Genomic DNA, 21,634 nt, shown 5'->3' on the forward strand with positions numbered 1-21,634 from the left:
AAAGAGGGACACCCCCCCCCCCCCCCCGCTTCTCACCCCTCCGGTCCCCCCCAGCATACCTCGCCCGGATCCCGGCCCTCGGCGCCGTTACCTGCTGCCCCGCACCGGGGCATGGCGGCCGGGACGCCGCGAGCCTCCCCCCCGGGCCCGGCGGGCAGCGGCGGGCTGAGGTAGTGTGGCCCGGGGTAGTACGGCCCAAGCTTCCCCCCCCCCCCCCCCCCGCTCCCTCATATGGGCTGAGGTGGTGCGGCCCGAGTCCCCCCTCGCGGGCTGAGGTGGTGCGGCCCGCAGCGCTCACGTGACCGGGTGTTGACGCGTCGCCTGGCAACGGGAAGATGGTGCGGCCGGCGGAGGGTGAGTGCGGGGCTGGGCCGCGGACGGGGCTCCGCCGCCCGGTTCGGTCCGGCCCCGGGGCTCGGCACCGCCCGGCCTGCCCGGTCCCCTGCGGGCCTGTGTGCCCAGCCGCGGGGAGCCGGGCCGGTACTCACTCTCGCTCTCCTGCGGGACGCTCTGGTTGCAGGCACAGGCCAGCCCCAGCCCCATGGAGGAGGCCCCCGGTGCGGCAGCAGAGGGATCTGGGGTGGAATTCGGCTCCGCTGAGCGGGATGTAATCAGAGTTCCGTCGCATTCTGCTATGGAGGTGATTTCCTTTGAAACGTTCACAGGGCAGCGTGTTCTCCTGCGTTCCTTACAGGGCGATGTCTTCGTGGAAGCAGTTTCAATAGGGAGAAGTAAAACGCCGGAGCAGTTATTGCAGTCTTGCCCTGCATATAAAAAAAAAAAAGCCACTAGACGGTAAATTTAGTTACAGTTCCTGTGTGTTAGCAGCATCCTGAAGTATGTGTTTCTCACTCAGTTCTTAGATAGCACGTTTCTGCTATAGACACTTTAAAAAGGGAGTTACCCACATTTTATAGGTGCGCATACTCGGGCTCTTTTTTTCAGGTTTATTGGTGATAAGTTTTTTTTCTTCCATTGGCACTGCACAATACTTGAATTTGGCAAATGATGTTATGGGATAAAACAGTGTCTCTTTAAAAAGAAAGAAGAGAATAATTTGGCTATATGCAGTGCAACCTGGAAGACTTTTTTTAATAAATCCCTAAAGGGCAGGTTTTGTTTAAAGAGGTGTGAGCTAGAAACACGTGAAATTAAAAGTGGTGTGTAGAATTTTTGTCAGGATTGTTACTATCATAATGCTAGCTGGGTGACCGTTTTTGCAAATGAGATTAAACTTCTAAATTAAACTTCTGTGCCCTGTGATAAAAAGCAGTTGCTACCATACCATAGCATTAACATTGAACAAAGTACACAACCCGTTATAATGCTGCTATTCTGCTTTTTGCCTGTGTTGCATGCTAGGCAATAGAGGCAGAGAATGGGAGTGACAATGAAGAGGAAGGGTCTGTTCATCTGGAGGACCAAGAAGAGACATTTCCCCCAGCAGAAAGCGGAGTCTATGGAGCTACAGAGCTGTTTGTTGGCTCTGCAGAAGTGAGGCACTATAATAATATATATAATCTTATTCATGGAATGCATGACCAGTAGTTGTAACTTCAAATTCTCCTGGTGCAGTTTCATTGCTGCAAACGCAAAACCAATCAGAATTGGAACAGAGAGAAGCTAATTGGTCAAGCACGAAGTATACAGAAACTCTGACAAGACTGGAGAGGTTCTTTTGTTGTGCTGTATCAGGAGTGACACAGCTTTGCCAGTATATCTGTGCACTGATTTTAGAACAAGGCCCTCTTGTTGATTCTTTGTCTGCATTGTTCATGCCTCACGATTACAAAAATAAGCAGATTTTTAGGGGCAAATAGAGTTAGATTGAAAAGCTGTTTCAGGTGATGGATTTTATGTTTCAGGAAAAACCTCCTGAGACTTTCTCGGACAAAGTAACATTAGACAGTTGTCCTCCTGAACTGGGTGACATGGAGCAGCCAGTAACAGAGAGAGGGAACCCTTCCCATACGTCCTCAGGAGCTCCTTTGCAGGCATCTGCATTGTCAGTGGAGTTGAACAGCTGCACAGAGTCAGGTATCATTCAGTTCCTTATTAACAGTACAATACTCAAGACCATCTGTCAAGTACAGTTTCTAGTTTTCTTCCTTTCTGATCATTGTTAATCCAACTGGAGGCATAATACTATGAAATCTAAGCCTTTTCCTTTACCTTTGGGGGGGGGGGGGGCTGTCCAGGTAACATTGGAGAACCCATTTCTCTCTATTTAGAGTCTGCCTTTGAGCAATTCAGTCAGCTCACTAGTGGGCACGGTGACCAAAGATGGGAAAAGGAGCGCCAGCAGTGTGGAGCTGAGGAACATGAAATAAGCGGAAGAAGTGAAGAAACAATAGAAGAAACAGAACTGGTCGTCTTGGATCCAGAACATGTGAGAAGTCCTCAGATCTTGTCATTCTTCTTTGCACACTTGATGTTTTTATTTGTATAAAATGTACAAGGTAAACTGTAAGCCGTGGCTTAGTTGTACGCTATAACAACATGTGTAAAAATTGCTTTTGCAAAAGTACTGACTCCTGAATGTGTCTACTCCCTCAATATTAACCCCAAAGTTGCAGGTTCAGAAGTGAGCAATGTAGTGGGCAAATCGGATACTCTTCAGTATTCCTGAAAGAGAAGTACTTGCAGCAAGAGCGAGTGGATGGGTTCTCAGATGTAGCTCTTCCTATATGTTTCTGACTTTCAAATATTCTCAGTAGTCACTTTCTGATGTCAACAAATAGCCACTATGTAAGTCTTCTCACTTGTTACCGTGAGTGTAGCTAAAATAAGAATGCAAGTGTCTATGGCAGAAAATAAGGTGTTTTATTTAATAGTGGGAGTAGCAGTAAGGTTTCTTCATAATTTATTTACACAAGTATGTTAAACTTTATCAACGTCATACTTCTTTACAGCCTCTGATGAGAAGATTCCAGGCTGCCCTGAAGAATTACCTTACTAAGCAGATGGAAAAAGTGAACCTAGAGCTTCAGGAACTGGTATAGGGCATTCTTTCTTTGCCTTCCCACAGCAGCCCATCCCTGTCCAAGCTGGAGTGAGAGAGCTGATTTCCTCTTGTGTTTGCAGAGGACAGCAACAAAGAAGGGCAAAATACAGAGAGAAGAGCTTGGGGTGATTCTTTATGGAGCGCAGCAGCAGCTGGCCCATCTGCAGATGGAACTGGAGAAGAGCCATGACCGCCATTCTCAGATGGCCGCAGCACGTCGGCAGCTGGAAGAGGAACTGGAGGGCCTCAGGCTTACTTACAAGAAAATGTGTCAGAACACAGATGATGAACGCAAGAAAGGTGACTGAGGCAGTCCTTGCAATATTTCCTAATTCTAGTACTATGTGGAGAAATGAATTTGAATATAAGTCAAGCATTGGATTGAAAAATACAGTAAAATTCATCAGGAATAATGCACTCATTGAAAAGTTTCATAGATACTCCTTTTTGCCATATAATTTCTATTGTTTCTAAGACCATGTTGCTACATTGTACTTCTAAGAAGGTCTTTAGGACTAAAAGTAAAACCCTTCCTGGCAGGTAGGTTGTTGTGTGACTTAGCAGGAAGAAAAGTCCCATCAGTCTGTTATGTTTGCCTGTGTCTCTGTAAGGGTGTGATGAGATTGCAAAGGTAGGTCATTAGGGGCATCCAGTAGTATGAGAGCAGCATCCATGTGGCAGCCCATTCCAGCCAAAGAAATGGACTTGACTCATTCTTTTTGGGTTGCAGGCATTTGGATAGGAAACAGTAAAACCATTGCAATGGCAAGGATAGCTAAGCATTAAAATAAATTGCCTAGGAAGTTTTTGCAGGTTATTGAAAAAAAGTAGAGAAGCGTTCAACAGACTGAGAAAGAGACAGTTCTGTATTGGGGCAGAGGAGTGGATTCACAGCCTCCTGAGGCCCCTTCTTTGGTTTTCTGGGATTTTGTGTGCTGGGAATCAAGGAATTGCTTACCAAGATTTTTAGCTTTGCTTATGGAGCTATATTCCAAAGCTGATGTAAATTCTTATTTCAGGGAGGGCTGATTTAGCTGCTCTGTGTGTGGTTTTTGCTTTGGGTGCTTCTGTATTTCTTTCCCTTTTATGTCTGTTTAAAGTGTATCCTACAAACATGCTTCTCTCTAAATATTTTTCCTTCTGCCTCCCCAGTTTCTGCAATGCAGACCCAGGTTGAAAACCTGGCCTTGCATCTCTTCTACATGCAGAATATGGACCGGGATATGCGTCATAATATTTTACTAATGAAACAGTCGACAAAGAAGGCTGAGGCAGAGAAGGTCCAGGCTGAGGTGGAAAAGAAAAAACAGGTATCAAGTAAAACTGTCTTCTTTAAAATAAGTAAGTAAATACAGATGACAGTTAGTGGTGAGTCTTGGAGGATGTGCTGCCTTGTCAGAAGGAAGGCTATAGTGACTGAATCATGGAAGATGTGTGGGGATATTTTTCCCAAATAATTGAAAAAAGAAAAAAACCCCAAACCCACAGGCTTTTCTAAAAATGAGAAGAATCCCCCCCACCAAGATAGTGGCATGTACCGCCCAAAGGTTTTTGACAAGCTTTACAATAGTAAATCACTCTTCACTCAAGCAAAGGGGGTGTGGGGGCAGAAAGATATTTAGTGAAGAAGTATCATATGTTCAAGTCTGGAGAATTATTCTGAGCGACAGCAAGTTTCACAATGAAAAGTGAACTTTGAAAATGAACTGAGCTGGTTGGTGTGCTGGAGCTCCCTCTGCTGCCTTCTGCTTGCAGCAGGACACAGACTGATTATTATTAATACAGAATTGCATGCAAACAGTTGAAATCGAATGGATTTAGATGTTTTTTAACAAAGGCTTTTAAAACATAAATTATTAAGATTCCAAGCTGCTGGAGAGGTGGCACAGTGTAATCCATGCTGACAGGAATGAATGCTGCTTCAGATCTGAAGTATCAATTTACTACTGCAAATGGGATAATAAAAAATCAGCAAAGAAGGTTTCATTCTCTTGAAAGTTGTCGCTGCTGCATTCAGGAGTCATTTGTATATGAATGGAAAAGTTTCAGTAGGAATCGAATCTAATCCAGTTGCCAATTTAATTCCTTTTCTAGCCTATGTTATTCTTGTAGAATATAGTTGGTTAAGACTGAGATTATATTACTCATCCTGAACTGTTTGGCTCTGACTCTTTAGGATCTTCTACTGGACCGCTTAACAAGAAAAGCCTATGAACTACAAGAACAGATTGCTCTGTTTGAAGCTCAGTTTGTGGCTCAGGCAGAGGGCACAAAAGTAACTCGGCAAGCAGTAAATGAGGTAAGAGGGTGCTTTTTTCACTTCTGGTTAATATTTCCCTCTGGAAGGACTGACCGTTTTGGCTCATGCTCACGTGGTATGTACAATGTAGGCCAGAGTTGTATGGCTTGTTCCTGTTTGGAGGAATGAAGACTTCTTTTTTTTTCTTTTTTTTTTTTTCCTTTTGTCCTTAAGAATTGCTTGTAAATCACTTCCTCCCCAACCTTCTCAGCATTTTTTTTCTTGCAGACCTATGCTCTGTGGTCTGGTGTGGCAATAAACCAGACACATGTTAGTTGAAGCTGTTCCTGCCCAGCATATTAGGAACAGAAAAAAAAAAAAATACTGCATTGTAACATGAATTTGGTTTTTCAACACAGTATAGATTCATCCTGTCTACCAACTCTCTCTTTCCTAGGCTTGTATGGAGGTACAGGCTATTAACATGGAGAAAAAGCGATTGATGAACCACTGGAATAGCAGCTTGGCTGGAATGAAGCAAAGAGATGAGGCCTATATTGCCACACAAGAGCTGCTGAGGTATGGCATCTGAAAACAGTCCCAGGAGAGACCTCAAATAATTTGGACGGGAGGGACTCCAAAAGGGGCAGTATGTCTGCTGTCAAGTATATGACTGTACGTGCAGGATATGTCAGGCAGAACAAGTTTGCTGCTCTAAAGCACATAATAAGGTTAAAGGATTAGAAGCACAGTTCTTTGTAACTATTTTCTTTATCCAAAACACAACTCTCCCTTGAAATGTGTGGGTTTTTTAAAGCTGTTTAGAGTTTTTCTATTCGTATTTTATTTCTTTAAAAGAGTTCCTTCACCTTTGCAACATCTCTCAATCCAAAGAGCTAGACATCAAGAAGGATTTATCTATCACTTTCAGTTAGGTGTCTGTGATGCCTTTAGAAACCTTCAGGAAAACCTTCCTATTGTTGCCAAAGGAAGTGTTTATTTGGTCTGGAGTCTTAAAGCTTGACTGATTCTCTGAGAACAAACAATATACTTTTATATGGTGGCATCCTGGTAAGAATGGGGGTTGGGGACAGGACTGAAAGAAGGAATTAATTTTCCTGCATACATTTCCTTTTAAATCTTAATTTCTCCATCCATCTTCTGATGACTCTGCACTGTCACAGCAGACTAGCCTTTATAAAGATCTTCCTTCTTGGTCAGTTGTTGCTGCAATAACATGTTTGAAAAGAGGAATTTGTAGATGACCGTTCAGCACACAAATCAATGCCTGTGATGATTTTCCATCCTCTTTGCTGCTCCAGCAAGTACAGACATGACCTCAAATCCCTAGAAACGGACATCCATGGCTGTCGAAAGTCGATCAGGAAAGAGGAGGAGAAGAATGAGTTGCTTGTCACTATCCTGAGCCGTTCTCAGAATGATGCCAACACGACAAAGAAACTGATTGCCCAGTGCCTTTCAAGGCAGGAGGCCTTGAAGGTTGAATTTGGCACCTATGCTCGTGTTCTCCATGAGACAGAGCAGGCCCTCAACAGGACCAAGATGGTGAGAAGACTTACTTGGAAGAAGAATCCTTCAAATCAGACACGGATATTTAATCCCCTTCCCCAAACAGTTGTAGTGATCCTGTCTCTGTCTTCCGTACTTTTTAGGATCAAGCTGCTCATCTGAATGAGTTGCTGTCCATCAGTAAGGATATAGAGAAAGGAACTGATGCCAAAGAGCAGATCGAGAATCAAATCGTGGCAAAGCTTCAGGAGCAGATGATGTCCAGCAAAGCCACAAAGCACTTCTCACAGCTGGCTGCAAAACTTCGTAGAAGAAAAACAGATCTGGTATGGTGTCCCTTTCAGTTGGGAGGGCAGGGGAAGGAAACTGCCCGCAGCAGTGTTTCTCAAGTGTGTTTTGTCAGTGTCTTCATTCTGGTTTTCAGGTCTGCAATTGAAGGTCTGCTGAGTTTGCAACTCCAATTTGGTCCTTCCAGTGACCTTATTGCAGGATTCTGGTGTATGTGAGAGAGTTTGGCCAAAAAGGCCTGACAGATAACATACTATTCTTTCTTTACTTAAAAAATGTGGCAGAATGATGAATGCTGGGAGTAGTTAATATAAAGTATTGCCAGTTCTTATGTATTGGAGGAAGACAGTGGATGTGTGGTACTTCTGTACTCCACATTAAACTAACTTATCGCTCTATACTGCATCACGGAATGTGATATGGGCATGCTCTCAGTTTCTAAGTAAGGATTACAGTCCAGGGAACAAACCAGACCCACAGTTCTTTATGGCACAATAAGTTGCTCTCTTTGGGAGTGTGTAACTGGTAGAGATAGAAGAACTAGAAGATTCAGCATAGTATTTATCATACCGAGTTGTGTGGGCTGGCACTAACACAACGTGCTCACACCTCTGCATTTTCATGGGTTACTTCAGCCTGCCCCTGGCTTTTTTAAATCAAGGGCATATCTTAAGTAACTGGAAGACTTCCAGGGTTGGCTTCTATTGTGAGAAAGGCCCCTCCACTCCCCTTCCTGACAGATACATGAACGCGTGGGTACTCTGCATTGACTCCTATTAGCATCTGTGTTGCATGGTTGAATATAGTGCAGAGACTATGGACCTGGAAAAGAGCGAATTGTAACCTCTTGGAGTGTGGTCCAGGCTGTGCAGAAGTAGCAGACAGGATCTTGAAAGTTACCTGGCTGCATTCATACTGCACTCAAACAAAAGGCATAGCCACGCTTTCTGGCTAGTAAAGTTGTTAGGTGAGGGATACGTTTGTCAGGTATGGTGGAGAATGTACAATACAATCATGTCCTACTACTGTTAGCCAGGTAGCTAGAGACATCCAGGCAGGGAAGATAATTGCAGAAGTGATCAGTGTAGTCTCTTGAAGGGTTTGGGGATGTTTAGGCTCTTTAATGCTTTTCAACAGCCTTATGACAGAGGTAAATATTGCTATCTCCTGTCGATAGATGGAGAAACAAAGGTACAGAGAGGGTAAGTAGCTTGCTTACAGCTTGTAGCAGAGACCTGGGAGTAGAATCTAAATCCCCTGATTCCTGTGCTTTGATAAGTAGGCATTACAAATCAATGAGTTGCTGTTGGTGACAGTAATTTGTTTTCTGTCTGTTGATATTCCTAGGAGCTGCATTTTTCCAAGGTTGAGAATGATATCGCCCAGGTTATTCTGAATGCAACTCATACCAACTGCAGGCTGACAATTCTCCAAAAAACACTTTGTGAACTGGACAAGGAAATAAAAAATATCTATGATCTGATCAGCTGCAGGGAAAGTGAGATTGCAAAGTGCAGTCTCCTGATTGAGAACAAGCGAGGGGTCATCAGCCAGTACAACAAGAGGTTGGAGATGATTCTTTCTCAGCAGGGGGTATGTACTTTTATGTTTCAGTCACAAATTTGATTTTATTCTTTGTGGTGACCACAGATGTTCTTGATAAATGTAACTGTGTAAGTGTTGGATAGTTAAAACTCTCAGGCATCAGTATTGTGACTTAAAAGCTGCACTAGCTAGTGTAAACGTTTGTATTTGTCAAACAGTTCTTAATGCATGCGAAGAGGAGCTGGCATTAGGGAACTGTGAAATGAGGGTGTGCCTAGCACAGATTTCTGCAGGGAGTTGTCTACACCAGATGAAAATGTTGAATGACATCAATACTCTGGGAGTAAATAGGATCTCATTATAAAACCTGCAAAGACTGACGAGGGGAGAATGGAGCAGGTGGTGTAATTTAAGTAGTTTGATAGTTGGCCCCATTCAGATGATACCCAGATCTGTCCCTAGCACTGTGAGCTGTTAAGACCTTTATGGATACCAATGCAAAAATGAGTACTGTGACATATGCTTGGCAAACTTTTGAATGTCCAGATGTACCTGTTGTAATAACTTAGGAGGCCCTTTCGCCACAGAGTCTGAGAACCTTTCGGGCTTCTGTCCCATTTATTCCTGTGAGCTCAGGAACAATTAGTCCCATCCAACTCATGGGAAATGGAGGCAGGAGGTAACTAACTGACAAAACAACAGTATAGTTGAAGTATTTAGTAGGCATGCAGCAGTTGGACTGGCCTTCTGCAGTGATGCTATAAACAAGTGCTCCAGCAGCTTCTACCTGATTTATCCCAAACCTTGCCCTCGTACAGGGGCAAGAATTGGGACCACTGGAAATTGAGATCAACAAGCTGACCAAGCAGATAGAAGAATATAATTGCGAGGTGATGACACTACAGAAGTACTGGCTCAATCGGCAGAAAGAGCTGGTCAAGTTAACACACGAACGGGAGGAACAAATAGCCTCCTTGGATATGTTAAAGAAACAGATCACAATAATGGAGCAGAAGAAAGTGCGCACTGAAAGTAAGTAATTCTCTAACTCTTTCTTAAGAAGTTCATCCATGAATGGAGAAAAAGCGGAGTGAAGGCTTACAGATGGGTAATGCCAGACCTTCACCAAAGAATGCCCACGGTGCTCCTACGTATGTGTGAGCAATGATGCAAATGGACACAGTACTATACTCTGGGGCTAAGAGCCAGGCACCTTCTGCTGTTTTGCGTGTTGTTATTTCTTATAACGATTGATCCTGCTGTCTTAACTGACACAGTCAAACCCTAAGTGATCACGTCACGTGTTACACCTCTTAAATAAACTTTGCAAGTAGTTGGTAGGTAAATGCCCACATCAACGATAGCACTTTCCTAGGCCAAAACGAACTCTCTTCCACAGTAGTCTCCTTCAAAACCTCATTTGGTTTTTGGGCTTGTGGAAAAATGTTTTGGCTGGGTATGTGGGACACAGGTGGCTCCGCATGCAGTGTTGTCTGGCTAATAGCAGTTTGTCACACCTTGCCTGTATTCAACCCAGCGCTTGTGGGAATTTTAAGACTTTTTCTGTTTACCTGTAGACGAGATTCAGCAGGAAACAAAAGAACAGAAAGACATCGAACGTCACATGAGGAACATGTCAAATGACTTGATAAAGTTGAATGTGTTGATCAACAAGAACAACAGCAGCTTCGAGGAGCTGCAATATGGCAACATTATCACAGAGAACGAGTTTGTACGCTCTCTCAAGGTACACATGCTTGACATCTCATTTCCAGGTCTCAACGTTCCATGCAGATCAGAGGCAAACAGTGATCCTGTAAATCTTTCCTAGTCTGACAGTGTTGTATTGGTTTATGCTTCCCAAATCCAGGCAGCAGAAAAAGAATCAGTTGAGATGCAGGAGAGGCACAGTCAATTGACTGAGGAGAAGGAAAGACTCCTAAACAGCGTGGTGGAAGCAGAGTAGGTACCAGAGAGATTCTTGCTTTGTGCCACAGTCTTTGAACTTTTGTATATGTGTCCATGTTACCTTTCTTCTCCAGTCATCAAACTGAACTAGTGCGAGAAAATGTGCTTCTGTCCTTAATGGAGAAGAGGAAAGGAGTTTAATGAATTTTTGAAATGCAGAAACTGAAAGGTGCTTTAGCTGTCTCTGGAACCAGCAAGAGCTGAGATGATGTTGGCTTTAATGATTCCAGCATGCTTGTGCTGGACGTTGCCAAGATCTATATGGGAAAACTGCGTGCAATCTCCTCTGCCAGTAACAGAGTGAGTGTGCTGCACTAGGCAATTAATTGGGGTCCATCAGCCCCCTGTCAGTCTGGGCGTGCTGGTTTTTACAGTCATGATGCCATTTTCTATATTGCGTAGCTTCCCATCTGATTTGACGCTGCTCTGTTGTTGCCCTTTTACATGTGCCATATGCAAATTCTTAGTTTCTGCTGAACTATTCAGTTCTGTGTTCAGAATCGATCTCGGGAGTGTGCTGCCACTGATGCACAGAACGAGCATCCTTTCTGTTGTTTACAAAGGCACTGTTTTCCTTTTCTGTCACTGAAGGCATCAAATCATGCTATGGGACAAAAAGATCCAGCTGACAAGAGAGATGCGTGCAGCAGTGGATTCTGAGACAGGACAAGGTGAAATCCAAGCCATGAGAACAGAGATTCACAGGATGCAAGTAAGCCACTGGGAAAGAGGACTGAGGAGGGGAAGCTGCACACAACGTATTCAGCTTTGGAGTTACTGAAACATAAGGCAGGAGATGAGAAACAGGCTGGAGAAGTACCATCTTCAAGGCCATAGCAGCATTGGAAGTCTTACCACCCTGCAGCTAGATTCAATTAAACACACCCAGCATGCATGCACTCTATGCATTCCTTGTGCATGCTATGTAATAGGCTGCAGCAGAATCTAGATATACCTGAGAAATCTATTTAAAGTGTAATCTGTCTGCCACCTTATTCTGTGACCCCAATTTATAAGCAAAGAAATGTTGATTACTAAATATTGCATCATCTTAATCACTGGTTAGGGGAAGTCTTCTATATTCTGGCAAAGCAACTCTTCCCCTTCATTCTCGGGATACTTCTGCTCTTCTGCTTTTGCTGTTGCTAATGAGTTCCAGTGAAACATTTTGAAGATTACTTAGATGAGTTGATAATCCAGTCCTCTGCCTTCCAGATCCACACAGGGCAAACCAGGTTTGGATTTAGAGCAAATTTATCTTGCCAACGCTCACGTGTCACATATTATCTGGTTTGTGTTGATGGGATGTGCCACACAGAAGGCATCAGTTAGGTGCCATTCGTAAATATTCATTATTTTCAGCCTATTTTATATCTTGACAAATGGCAGGTCCGCTATGGCCAGCTGATGAAGCGGCAGGAGAAGATGATTCGTGATATGGAGGCATCTGTTTCTCGTAGAGAGGAGATAGCGATTCGTGGAGAGGGTCAGAACAAAACAGATAAACGGCTCACCAAGAGCGACTTCCACCGCAAGAAACAGGAGCTGAGAAAGAAGATCAGCGAAACCCAGAAGGTGAGAAAGTAAAGCAGGGCTGCAAGAGTTCACGTAGCCTGTATTTGCCTTGTAATGAGCACCAGCGCGCACTTAGCACAGACACACGGGGTGTCAGTACCCAGACCCTGCACCTGTACAGGTACAGCACTGCACAGGGTACAGGCTTTGGAAACTCATTTGAAAAAAAACAAAAAAACAAAAAAACAACCCCCCCCCCCCCCAAAAAACCAACTCTGGGAAGATGGTTGGGAATGCAGCTGAACTGCAGAACCAGAATCTGCCATTTCCTTCTCTTCCACTTGCTAGAACACTCAAGACTGCAACAAAACCATCCTGGAGCTGGAGAGCACCCAAGCATCCCTTAGTGCCACCTTGTCAGAAAAGCAGCAAGAATTGTGCAGACTGCAGGCTGAGTCTGATGGCCTTGATTCAGATGCAGAATGTCTTCAGAACAAGAAACGATGGGTGAGCACCTCTGCTTCCTTGCAGCGCGTGAGCCAAATAGAACCTGCTGCTTTCTTCTGTTGCCAGCTCCCTGTCTCTTCGTCTCGCCACCATCCTGAACTGGGCGTGCTTGGCATGTAATTTGAGCAACACTTTAAGTTAGCTGAGAACATTTTGAGGGCTCCTAGCGGTCCAGAATTGATGCTTGCTTAGCAAGGCAGCATTCACCTGGAAACATCAGCCTAGAAGGACATTGTTTGTCTCTCGAAAATATCTAGTGACAACTATCCTTTGTGAGCGCTAGCTGGCTACTCGCAGGTATGATACAAATTCGAGAGCCAGCTCAAGGTCTTGAATGACCCCCTGCGAAGTTTTTAAGTTGGTGAAACTCTGTCCTGGCACAAGTTGCCTTGTATGTGCAGGTGTTTCTCTGATTTATGGAATTCTGTGACACCCAGCATTTAAAACCACTTTTTTTCCCTTAGTTGACACGTAGGTGTGGCACTCGGGGATGTGGTTTAGTGGTAGACATGGCAGTATTAGGTTTACAGTTGGTCTCGATGATCTTAAAGGTTTTTTCCAACCTCACTGATTCTATGACTGTACCTCTACAACAGAGGTTGTTTGGCTGTTATAATGGGGACTTCACAGCACTGTCCTTCTTAAGAAGCCCTTCCATTTCAAAATGTGATGGTTATAGTACCTGCGACACGGATCACGTCGTTCTCTTAGTCCTTTTGTGTGTGCAGTCTGCTGTCAAAGCAATTTCTGTTGTTGCTTTTCTCAGAACCTTTTGGAGATTGTGGCCTACCAGACACGCCAGAAGCACCTGCAGGCACTGAAGGAAGGGAAGTACGCTCCCCTGTGCCGCACTGAGCAAGCCCGGAGAAACGAGCAGCAGAAACTGCAGGACCGGCTCGGGGCCATCGATGCCGTTGTCCGCCAGATCCAGCAGGAACATCCTCAGCACCGAAGGGCTCTCCAGTGGCTCAGTCAGTGCTTGGAGTCCAGGGTCGGCTCCCAGGAAGCCTGACAGAGACACGGACAAAATACATATAACCTTCTGTTCTTGTTCTTGGAGAGGCTGCAGGCTTTGTAAATCAATAAATATAAACGAATAAGCATGCGTAGAGCGTAACATTTATTAAAGAGGTAGCGTTGCACGGTTTTTTTTGTTTCTTTCTACATTTCCCTGCCCCTGCTGCCCTGGCCTGGCCCGGTTTGAGGGGCTTCCCGGGCCCACCCAGACCGGTGTAGCCTTGACTTCCCGGGACCCCGCTCTCCCACCGCCTTTTCCCTTACGCTCCAAGCCCCCGGCAACGCTCCAGCCTTCCCGGGGCGGCTCCGGGAAGGGGAAGGCGCCCGCCCCGGGCCGGTCCCGCCCCGCAGTCGGCAGCGTGACGTGGGCCGGGCCCGCCGCGCCTGCTGGGAGGCCGGGGCGGCGGGAGCCATGGCGGGGACGGCGGGAGCCGTGGCGGGGCCGCCGCTCGCCGCCGCCGCCGCGCTGCTGGCGCTGCTGGTGCCCGCCGCGGCGCGCAGCCCCGGGGCCGCCGGCTGCGAGGTGCCCCCGGGCGGCCGCTTCGACTGCGGCCCCGAGCGGCTGCTGTCGCGGGCGGGCTGCGAGGCGCGGGGCTGCTGCTACGAGCCCGCCGGTCCCGGCCCCGGCCCCGGCTCCGGCCCCGGTCCTCCCTGGTGCTTCTTCCCCCGAGGCTACCGCAGCTACCGGGCGGAGAACCTGACGGCCACCGCCAGCGGTTACAGCGCCGGGCTCCGCCGCGTCGCTGCCGGCTTCCTACCGGGGGAGGTGGGCAGCCTGCGGCTGGACGTGGCGATGGAGACCCCCGCCCGCCTGCGCTTCACGGTGCGCCCCCGACCCGGCACCCCGGTCCCGGTCCCGGTCCCGGTCCCGGCTGACCGCCCCCCTCTCTGCCCCCGCAGCTGCGGGACCCGGCCCGGCAGCGCTACGAGGTGCCCCTGGCCACGCCGCGGGTGAGCGGCCGAGCCGCCTCCACGCTCTACGGGGTGCAGGTCAGCCAGGATCCCTTCGGCCTCGTCGTCTACCGGCAGCGCGGCGGGCAGGTCCTGTAAGTGCCCGTCCTGCCCCGAGCCGGGTGAAGGCTCCCCTCGCCTTCCCGAAGGGATTCGGTCTGGAAGCGGGACCTGACACCGACCCCAGTGATGTGCGGGATGGGAGCCGGGGTGCGGCAGGGGACACTGGGGACGGCAACAGGGTGGCTGTCAGTGGCTGCGGGGGCTTTGCTTTGACCCCCTCCGCAATTCGGTGGCTGGGAAGGGAAGCAGAAATCCCAGAGCTCAGCCAAAACCTGCTTTTGTTTCATGTGGTGACGAGCATCCATGTCCCTCCCCAGGGCTGGTGGTCCTCCAGCTCATTGCCTGCCTCTTCCCCGGCTGCTGGGCACCGCCGGGGCTGTTTGCCGGAGTCTCCCTTTCTCTCCGGCAGGCTGAACACCACCGTCGCGCCCCTCTTCTTCGCAGACCAGTTCCTGCAGATCTCCACCTCCTTGCCTTCCCATTTCATTTCTGGGCTGGGGGAGCACCTGACGCCGCTGGTCCTCGACACGGCGTGGACCAGGGTCACCCTCTGGAATCGGGACATGGCGCCTGTGGTACAGAGTGGGGCTGAGGCAGAGGGAGAGGGCTCATCTGTGCTTGCAGGGGCGGCCCCGTGGCCTCTTACGTCTTGTCCAGGGCTGGGAAAAGGCGTCTGAGCCTCTTGAGCTCTGGGACCTGGCCTCAGCCCTGGGCAAGCCCATGGGACCGTTGTCCCCAGGTCGGGCTTTGTGCCCCACTGGGGGTCTGTGCTGCTCAGAAGCCGCTTTCCCCCGTGCGGTCCAGGGCTCTTGCTTGGGGCAAAGCTCTGCTGACTCAGGCAGCGCTTGGGGCTGCAAGCCCTGGGTTTGCACTCCAAGCCATGACGGTGCTTCTGGGCAGAGGCGAGGGGCAGGCGCGTGGGTGGGTGGGTGGGTGGGTGGGTGCTGCGCCGGGGTCTCCAGCGGAGGCTTGCTGGCACCGCGCTGTGCTCTGTTCCAGCCCCAGGTCAACCTCTACGGCTCCCACCCTTTCTACCTGGGGATGGAGGACGGCGGTTCGGCCCACGGTGTCTTTCTGCTGAACAGCAACGCGATGGGTGAGTCCCGCAGAGGCACTGGGCACAGGCTTGGCCCCCGTCCCTGTCCTCAGCTTATTCCTCCGGTGCTTGTGCTTCCCCAGACGTGCTCCTGCAGCCCAGCCCGGCCCTGACCTGGCGCACGACGGGTGGGATCCTGGATTTCTACGTTTTCCTGGGCCCTGACCCCAAGAGCGTGGTGCGGCAGTACCTGGATGTCATCGGTAGGGCCGAGCCGTGGGTGGGGGGTACGGGCGCTCCGGGGGTGGCCTTGCCGGGATGCTGCGAGCGGCGCGGTGGGGCAGAGCGGGGCTGCGGGGGAACGCGATGCTGGGCTGTCCCCGCGCCTGCCTGCCCAGCACCCACCCTCCCGGCTTCCAGGGTTCCCCTTCATGCCCCCATACTGGGGCCTGGGCTTCCACCTCTGCCGCTGGGGTTACTCCTCCACCGACATCACCCGGCAGGTCGTGGCCAACATGACGGCAGCCCGCTTCCCCCTGGTAGGTCTCGGCTGCTCCCCGGAGCCTCTGCCTGAAAGCGGCCATGGGGGGGCTGATGGGGAGCCCCCATGGGGCGGGGGTCCCGTGGGAGCGTGCCGGGGTCCCTGCTCCTCCCCGAGCACCGGGCGCTGCCGTTTGCAGGATGTGCAGTGGAACGACCTGGATTACATGGATGCCAAGAGGGATTTCACCTTCAACAAGAAAAGCTTTAAGGACTACCCGGAGATGGTGCGGGACTTCCATCGCAGCGGCCTGAGGTACATCATGATTGTGGTGAGTGACACCCCCGGCCGCGCCAGGGCTCCCCCACGGGTGGGCTGGCACCGGGGTTTCCGACTGTCCCCGAGGGCGGAGATGGAGCTTCCCCTGAGGAAGGCAGAGGAGGCCGTTCCCTGCCCTTGGTGGTGAAGCCCTGGCTTTGTGCCCCACCAGGATCCCGGGATCAGCAGCTCGGGGCCTCCCGGCACCTACAAGCCCTACGATGAGGGACTGAAGCGAGGGGTGTTCATCCGAAACGCCACGGGGCAGCCCCTGATTGGGAAGGTGCATACAGGGAGCAGCCCTGGTCCCCGCGGGAGGGGGCTTGAGTGGGGGCCCGAGAGCTGGAGGGAAACACCCGGGGAATGGCCATGGTCGAAAATGGGAAAATGGCACACAGGGGCTGCGGGGCGCAGTGGGGCCAGGGACAGCGGGGCTTTGCCTGTTGCTGCCTCACTCCTGTAGGTCTGGCCGGGTCCGACGGCCTTCCCGGATTTCACCAACCCCGAGACTCACGAGTGGTGGCACGACATGGTGAAGGACTTCCATGACCAAGTGCCCTTTGATGGCATGTGGATTGTGAGTGGCCCCCGCAGAGCTGCCGGCTGCAGCTCACTGGCTCCTGCCCTGCACTTCTGCTGGGCTCCGGCGCGGCAGCGAGGGCATCCCGTCCTTTCCCTCCCCTTCCATTCCCTCCCCAGGACATGAACGAGCCATCGAACTTCGTGGAGGGCTCCCAGGATGGCTGCCCCAACAACAGCCTGGAGCAGCCCCCCTACGTGCCAGGTACAGGGGGCGAGTACCAGCCTCTGCCTGGGGGCGCGAGGAGCCCCGGGAGGAATCCGGGGATGCTCTGGTCCCAGCCGAGCGGGCTCCGAGCTCACCCTCACCACCGCCCCTCCCGTATAGGTGTGTTTGGAGGACGCCTCCGAGCTGGAACCATCTGTGCCTCCAGCCAGCAGTACCTGTCCTCCCACTACAACCTGCACAGCCTGTATGGGCTGACCGAGGCCATCGCCTCCCACGAGTAAGCCTGGGATTCGTGCCACAGCTCTTGCTGTCCTAGAGGAGCTGGTGCACGTCCCAGGGGATGCCAGAGCCGGGAGAGAGACCCCTCCCCGCACTGCGGCATGGGCAGTTTGGGCATGGGGGGGCATTTGGTGGGTGGGCGAGGGTTTGGTTTATACCGCAGTGCGCTGCCTGCTGCTGCCAGCCCAGCGCTGGAGGGGGCTGGAAGCGGCTCCTGGGCTGGAGCTGGTGCAATGCAGCCGCGCTGGCTCCTGAGCTGGGGGCTTGTGTCCTGAGCACTGCCCCATGTCACCTTCCCCATGGGCAAGATGGTGCTGGGCGCCTGCTCCGGCATGTGTCAGCTCTGCGCTGCTGCCGGGAGCCGCTGAGCCCCTTCCCCGGCTGGGTGGTGCTGAGCGGACCCCATCCTGCCCGCAGCGCGCTGCTGAGGGTCCGGGGCAAGCGCCCTTTCGTCATCTCGCGCTCCACGTTCGCTGGGCACGGGCGCTACGCGGGACACTGGACAGGGGACGTCAGCAGTGACTGGGAGCAGCTCTACTACTCCGTACCAGGTAGGCTGCGGGGCGCTGGGGCTGCGTCCACCCCTGCTTCCCCCCTGCGCCTCCCCCGCAGCCAGCAGCTTCTCCTTGGGCTCTGTGCCCGAGGTGCCGCGGAGCCCCGATGCCCTCTGCACCCCCTCCGCAGAGGTGCTGCTCTTCAACCTCTTCGGGGTGCCGCTGGTGGGTGCCGACATCTGCGGCTTTGTGGGTGACACGTCCGAGGAGCTGTGCGTGCGCTGGACCCAGCTGGGCGCCTTCTACCCCTTCATGAGGAATCACAACGACCACGGCACCCGGGTGAGCACCGGGAGCCCTCGCGGGCAGGGGGGGTGCTCTGGGGCTGTGCGAGGGGCCGCCCTGCCTGCGTGGGAAGGCGGCTGGCGCAGCTGCGGGGCTGCGTCCCATCGGTGCCGGGGTCGTGCCGTGGGGAGTCTGTCCTGCATCCCCAAAAGGCGCTCACCGTTCCTCCCCGCGCAGTCCGAGCATTCCCTTTCGGCTTCTCCCCTGCAGCCGCAGGAGCCATATGCCTTCAGCCCGGCCGCCCAGGCTGCCATGAGGAATGCCCTCCGCCTCCGCTACTCCCTCCTGCCCTTCCTCTACACCCTTTTCCACCGGGCTCACTCCGCCGGGGAGACGGTGGCACGGCCCCTCTTCCTTGAGTAAGTGCCGACCCATCCAGGGCCGATGGGTGCCGGTCCCCGCCGGGCTCAGCGGGAGGTGGGTGCAGGGTCTTCCTGGCGCTGCGTTACCCCTCCGCATCCCTCCCCAGGTTCCCCCAGGACCCCAACACCTGGGCCGTGGACCGCCAGCTCATGTGGGGCGGGGGGCTGCTCATCACACCCGTGCTGGAGGCAGGAAAGACCAAAGTCAGCGGCTACTTCCCGGCGGGGACGTGGTACAGCCTTGCCGGGGTGGGTGCTCCCCTGCCACGCCACGGGGGTCTCAGGTGGCCGCACGGTGGGTCCCCGCACCCCACCACTGGTACCGGCCCCCCAGGGCTGCGTTCAGGACTCTTTCCTCGCCTGCCCTCTCTCGTGGCCATTCGAGGGCAGCAACGCTGGGCTGGGACCCCCTTCGGCACGCTGCGGCCTGCGCCTAACTTCTTCCTCTTTTTGTTGTCATTTAGGACTCCACCATCCACAGCAAAGGGCAGTGGATCCTCTTGCCAGCTCCCCTGGACACCATTAACGTCCATGTCCGCGCGGGACACATCCTGCCCCTGCAGGTGAGCCCCCTCTGTGCTGCGGTGACGCCGCGGTGACCTGCCTGGCCAGCCGCTGCCGGCGCGTGGGGCAGGACGGAGGGCTGCAACGCGGTCACCGGCAGACTGGACATTGCCGAATAAGCCGCGAGGCCGCGGTGGTCGGCCGGGGCTGGGGAAAAGCGACTCCCGCAGCGCTCGGAGCTGTGCCTGATCCTGGGCTGCAGGAGCCTGCATTCAGCACTGCCGAGTCCCGCAAGAAGGGGATGGCCTTGGTCGTGGCGCTGACACCGGACGGCTTCGCTAGAGGAGACCTGTTCTGGGATGATGGGGAGAGCTGGCAGACCTTTGAGAAGGAGGACTACACTGAGATCCTCTTCCTGGCCACACATGTGAGCGAGGGGGGGTTCTAGCGGGGGGCACGGGCATTCGCTGCCACGCGCAGGTCCTGGTGCCCCTGGGGCACGCGCGGTCACGGGCAGCACCGTGCCCTGGTGCAGCCGAGGTGTGTCATGCCGAAAGTGCCAGGCTGAGCGGCTACAGCACTGTGCGCTGGTGGGGTGGTGGGGTCCCATGGGGGCTGTACCCCACCGGGAACCCCCTTAGGAGGGGGAGAGGCTGCGCTGGGGAGGTGGGTGCTCTCTTCTTGCACCCGCAGTGCTGCGTAGCAGCGGATGCTCTCCAGCCCCATCCCTCTGATAAATGGCTTTGCCGCTCCGCAGTGACGGCAGAGTACCCGTACCCCCCCGGGCCCGGTGCCCTGCAGACGGGCGGTGCGTCGGGCAGGGCACATCAAGAAGCCCTGGGGGTGTGCGGGGTGGCTGGAAGCCCGGAGCATGGGGTGACGGACCCCTGTCCCCGCAGGGTGCCGTGCTCAGCCAGCTCCTGCGGGTGGGCGCCCACCTCGATGGGGTCCTGCTGGAGGCTGTGACCGTGCTGGGTGTCACCAGCCCTCCCCGGCAAGTCCTGGCCAACGGTGCCCTTGTGGGTGACTTCTCCTACCGCAGTGACACCCAGGCGAGTGCTCGTCCCCACCGTGGGAGGGGGTGGCGGCGGGGGGCCGAGCTGCCGGCCGGTGGCTGGGAAGGGACCTGGGGCTCAGCCGAGGGGCTGGCGGGGTTTGGCCGCAGTGATGGCACAGTACCTGCTTTGTTGGCACCAAGGAGCGTAAAGGGCTGCCCGGCGTGGGCTGCGTTGCTGCCCTGGGGCCGGGGCAGGATTAGGCTGTGGAAGGGGGCAAGGATGGGGAGATGGAGGGTGGGAAGAATGCGTGGTGATGGGGCTGGAGCTCTGCGAGAAGCAGTGGCACGGCTCTGCTCCTGGGGCTGGCTGCCATGGGCACCCTTCCCAGGGAGGTCTGTGGGACCGGGGCTGTGTCGGGGTGCACCCCAGGGGGGCAGGACACCCACCTCGGCTCTGAAACCCCCTGGGCTCCATCCCGGCCAGTTCTCACCATGCTGACCCTTCCTTCTCCCACTCAGGTGCTGAGAGTCCCTGTATCGCTGCCAATGTGGGAACAGTTTGTGATCACTTGGTCCTGAGCCCGTGCTGGATTTGTGCCACTTGGCGGGGAGAGGTGATGCTGCTCCCTCTGGCTCTGGGGCTGAATCTGTCCCATCCTTTGTAAAACCAGAGTTGCTGCTGCTTCTCCCACACAATTCAGCTCCTGGGCTTTGGCTTCCCTTCTGGCTAACGTGACTTAACTGGAGATGTGTGCACTGGACTTGTGTCAGGGTGGGGGGGGCTTGCACAACCCCTAGGGATGGGGAAGCCCTCATCTCCTCCAAAACGGGGAAAAAAAGACCCAAGTGCCTCATGAGACAGCAAACCTGTTAACATGCGGAACTGGTAACCTGTCGAGGGACTGCGGGGAGTCTCCTAGCTGTGTTTTTGGGAAGGGGGATCCATGCAGCGGGGTGAGGGAGCAGTGCTGTGAATAAAGTTGCTGTTTGCTGGGAGCACCCCCAGGCCATGTCTGTGCCTCTCTCTGCCAGTGCCCGTCCTGAAACGTGGTGCTGAGCCCTGGCTCAGCCCTCCTGCCCAGCTGGGACCCTCTGGCTCCGTCCCACCCTTGGGGCCTCCAGCGGGACCGCCTGCAACCCTTGCAGGCTTCACCCCATTTCCCAAAGCATTGGGGGACCCCCGGCTGCTCCCGCAGCCCTGGCTGTGCCGCAGAGCCCGTCCTGCCGGCTCCAAGCCCAGGGACTGCTGCCGTCTGGGGGCTGCCAGCCCCGGCCCCCACCGTGCGGCTCTGGTCGAGCCTCTGCTGCGCAGGGAGGGAGCAGACGCCGTCACCCCTGGGCCTGCGCACCTCAGGGACTCTGGGCACTTTTTGGATATTTTGTTAAATAAAACCGTACCCCTGCCGCCTCCTCGCTGGTACCCCCCCGGCCCGTTTTCCTCAA

General features: G+C 53.0%; 2 protein-coding genes across 3 annotated transcripts; both read left to right on the forward strand.

Moving 5' to 3' along the window:
* The first annotated feature begins 214 nt into the window (after positions 1-214).
* Positions 215-13,738, forward strand: CCDC40 (coiled-coil domain containing 40). Its single transcript, XM_052808236.1, has 20 exons — positions 215-354; positions 521-640; positions 1,363-1,494; positions 1,866-2,037; positions 2,232-2,389; positions 2,913-2,996; positions 3,085-3,304; positions 4,157-4,314; positions 5,181-5,303; positions 5,701-5,822; positions 6,566-6,809; positions 6,917-7,099; positions 8,409-8,654; positions 9,425-9,638; positions 10,184-10,353; positions 10,477-10,568; positions 11,166-11,286; positions 11,964-12,149; positions 12,438-12,596; positions 13,363-13,738. Exons 2-20 carry the CDS (start codon positions 542-544, stop codon positions 13,606-13,608), a joined length of 3,129 nt encoding a protein of 1,042 aa, XP_052664196.1. The 5' UTR covers positions 215-354; positions 521-541; the 3' UTR covers positions 13,609-13,738.
* Positions 13,739-13,990: 252 nt separating this feature from the next.
* On the forward strand, positions 13,991-21,187 carry GAA (alpha glucosidase). 2 transcript variants are annotated; one of them, XM_052808247.1, is made up of 19 exons: positions 13,992-14,436; positions 14,514-14,659; positions 15,037-15,202; positions 15,627-15,723; positions 15,807-15,926; positions 16,084-16,202; positions 16,344-16,475; positions 16,635-16,745; positions 16,926-17,039; positions 17,162-17,246; positions 17,370-17,487; positions 17,907-18,040; positions 18,174-18,325; positions 18,539-18,687; positions 18,798-18,939; positions 19,155-19,253; positions 19,457-19,621; positions 20,094-20,246; positions 20,711-21,187. In XM_052808247.1, the coding sequence occupies exons 1-19, from the start codon at positions 14,026-14,028 to the stop codon at positions 20,768-20,770; spliced, it is 2,673 nt and encodes an 890-aa protein (XP_052664207.1). In that variant the 5' UTR covers positions 13,992-14,025; the 3' UTR covers positions 20,771-21,187. The 2 variants fall into 2 exon arrangements, with proteins under 2 accessions (XP_052664206.1, XP_052664207.1); XM_052808246.1 differs by lacking the exons at positions 20,094-20,246; positions 20,711-21,187 and having other exon boundaries at positions 13,991-14,436; positions 18,798-18,985; positions 19,457-19,619.
* Positions 21,188-21,634: the final 447 nt, after the last annotated feature.

The sequence above is a fragment of the Harpia harpyja genome, chromosome 14 (genome assembly GCF_026419915.1).
Source record: "Harpia harpyja isolate bHarHar1 chromosome 14, bHarHar1 primary haplotype, whole genome shotgun sequence".
Lineage (NCBI taxonomy): Eukaryota > Metazoa > Chordata > Aves > Accipitriformes > Accipitridae > Harpia > Harpia harpyja.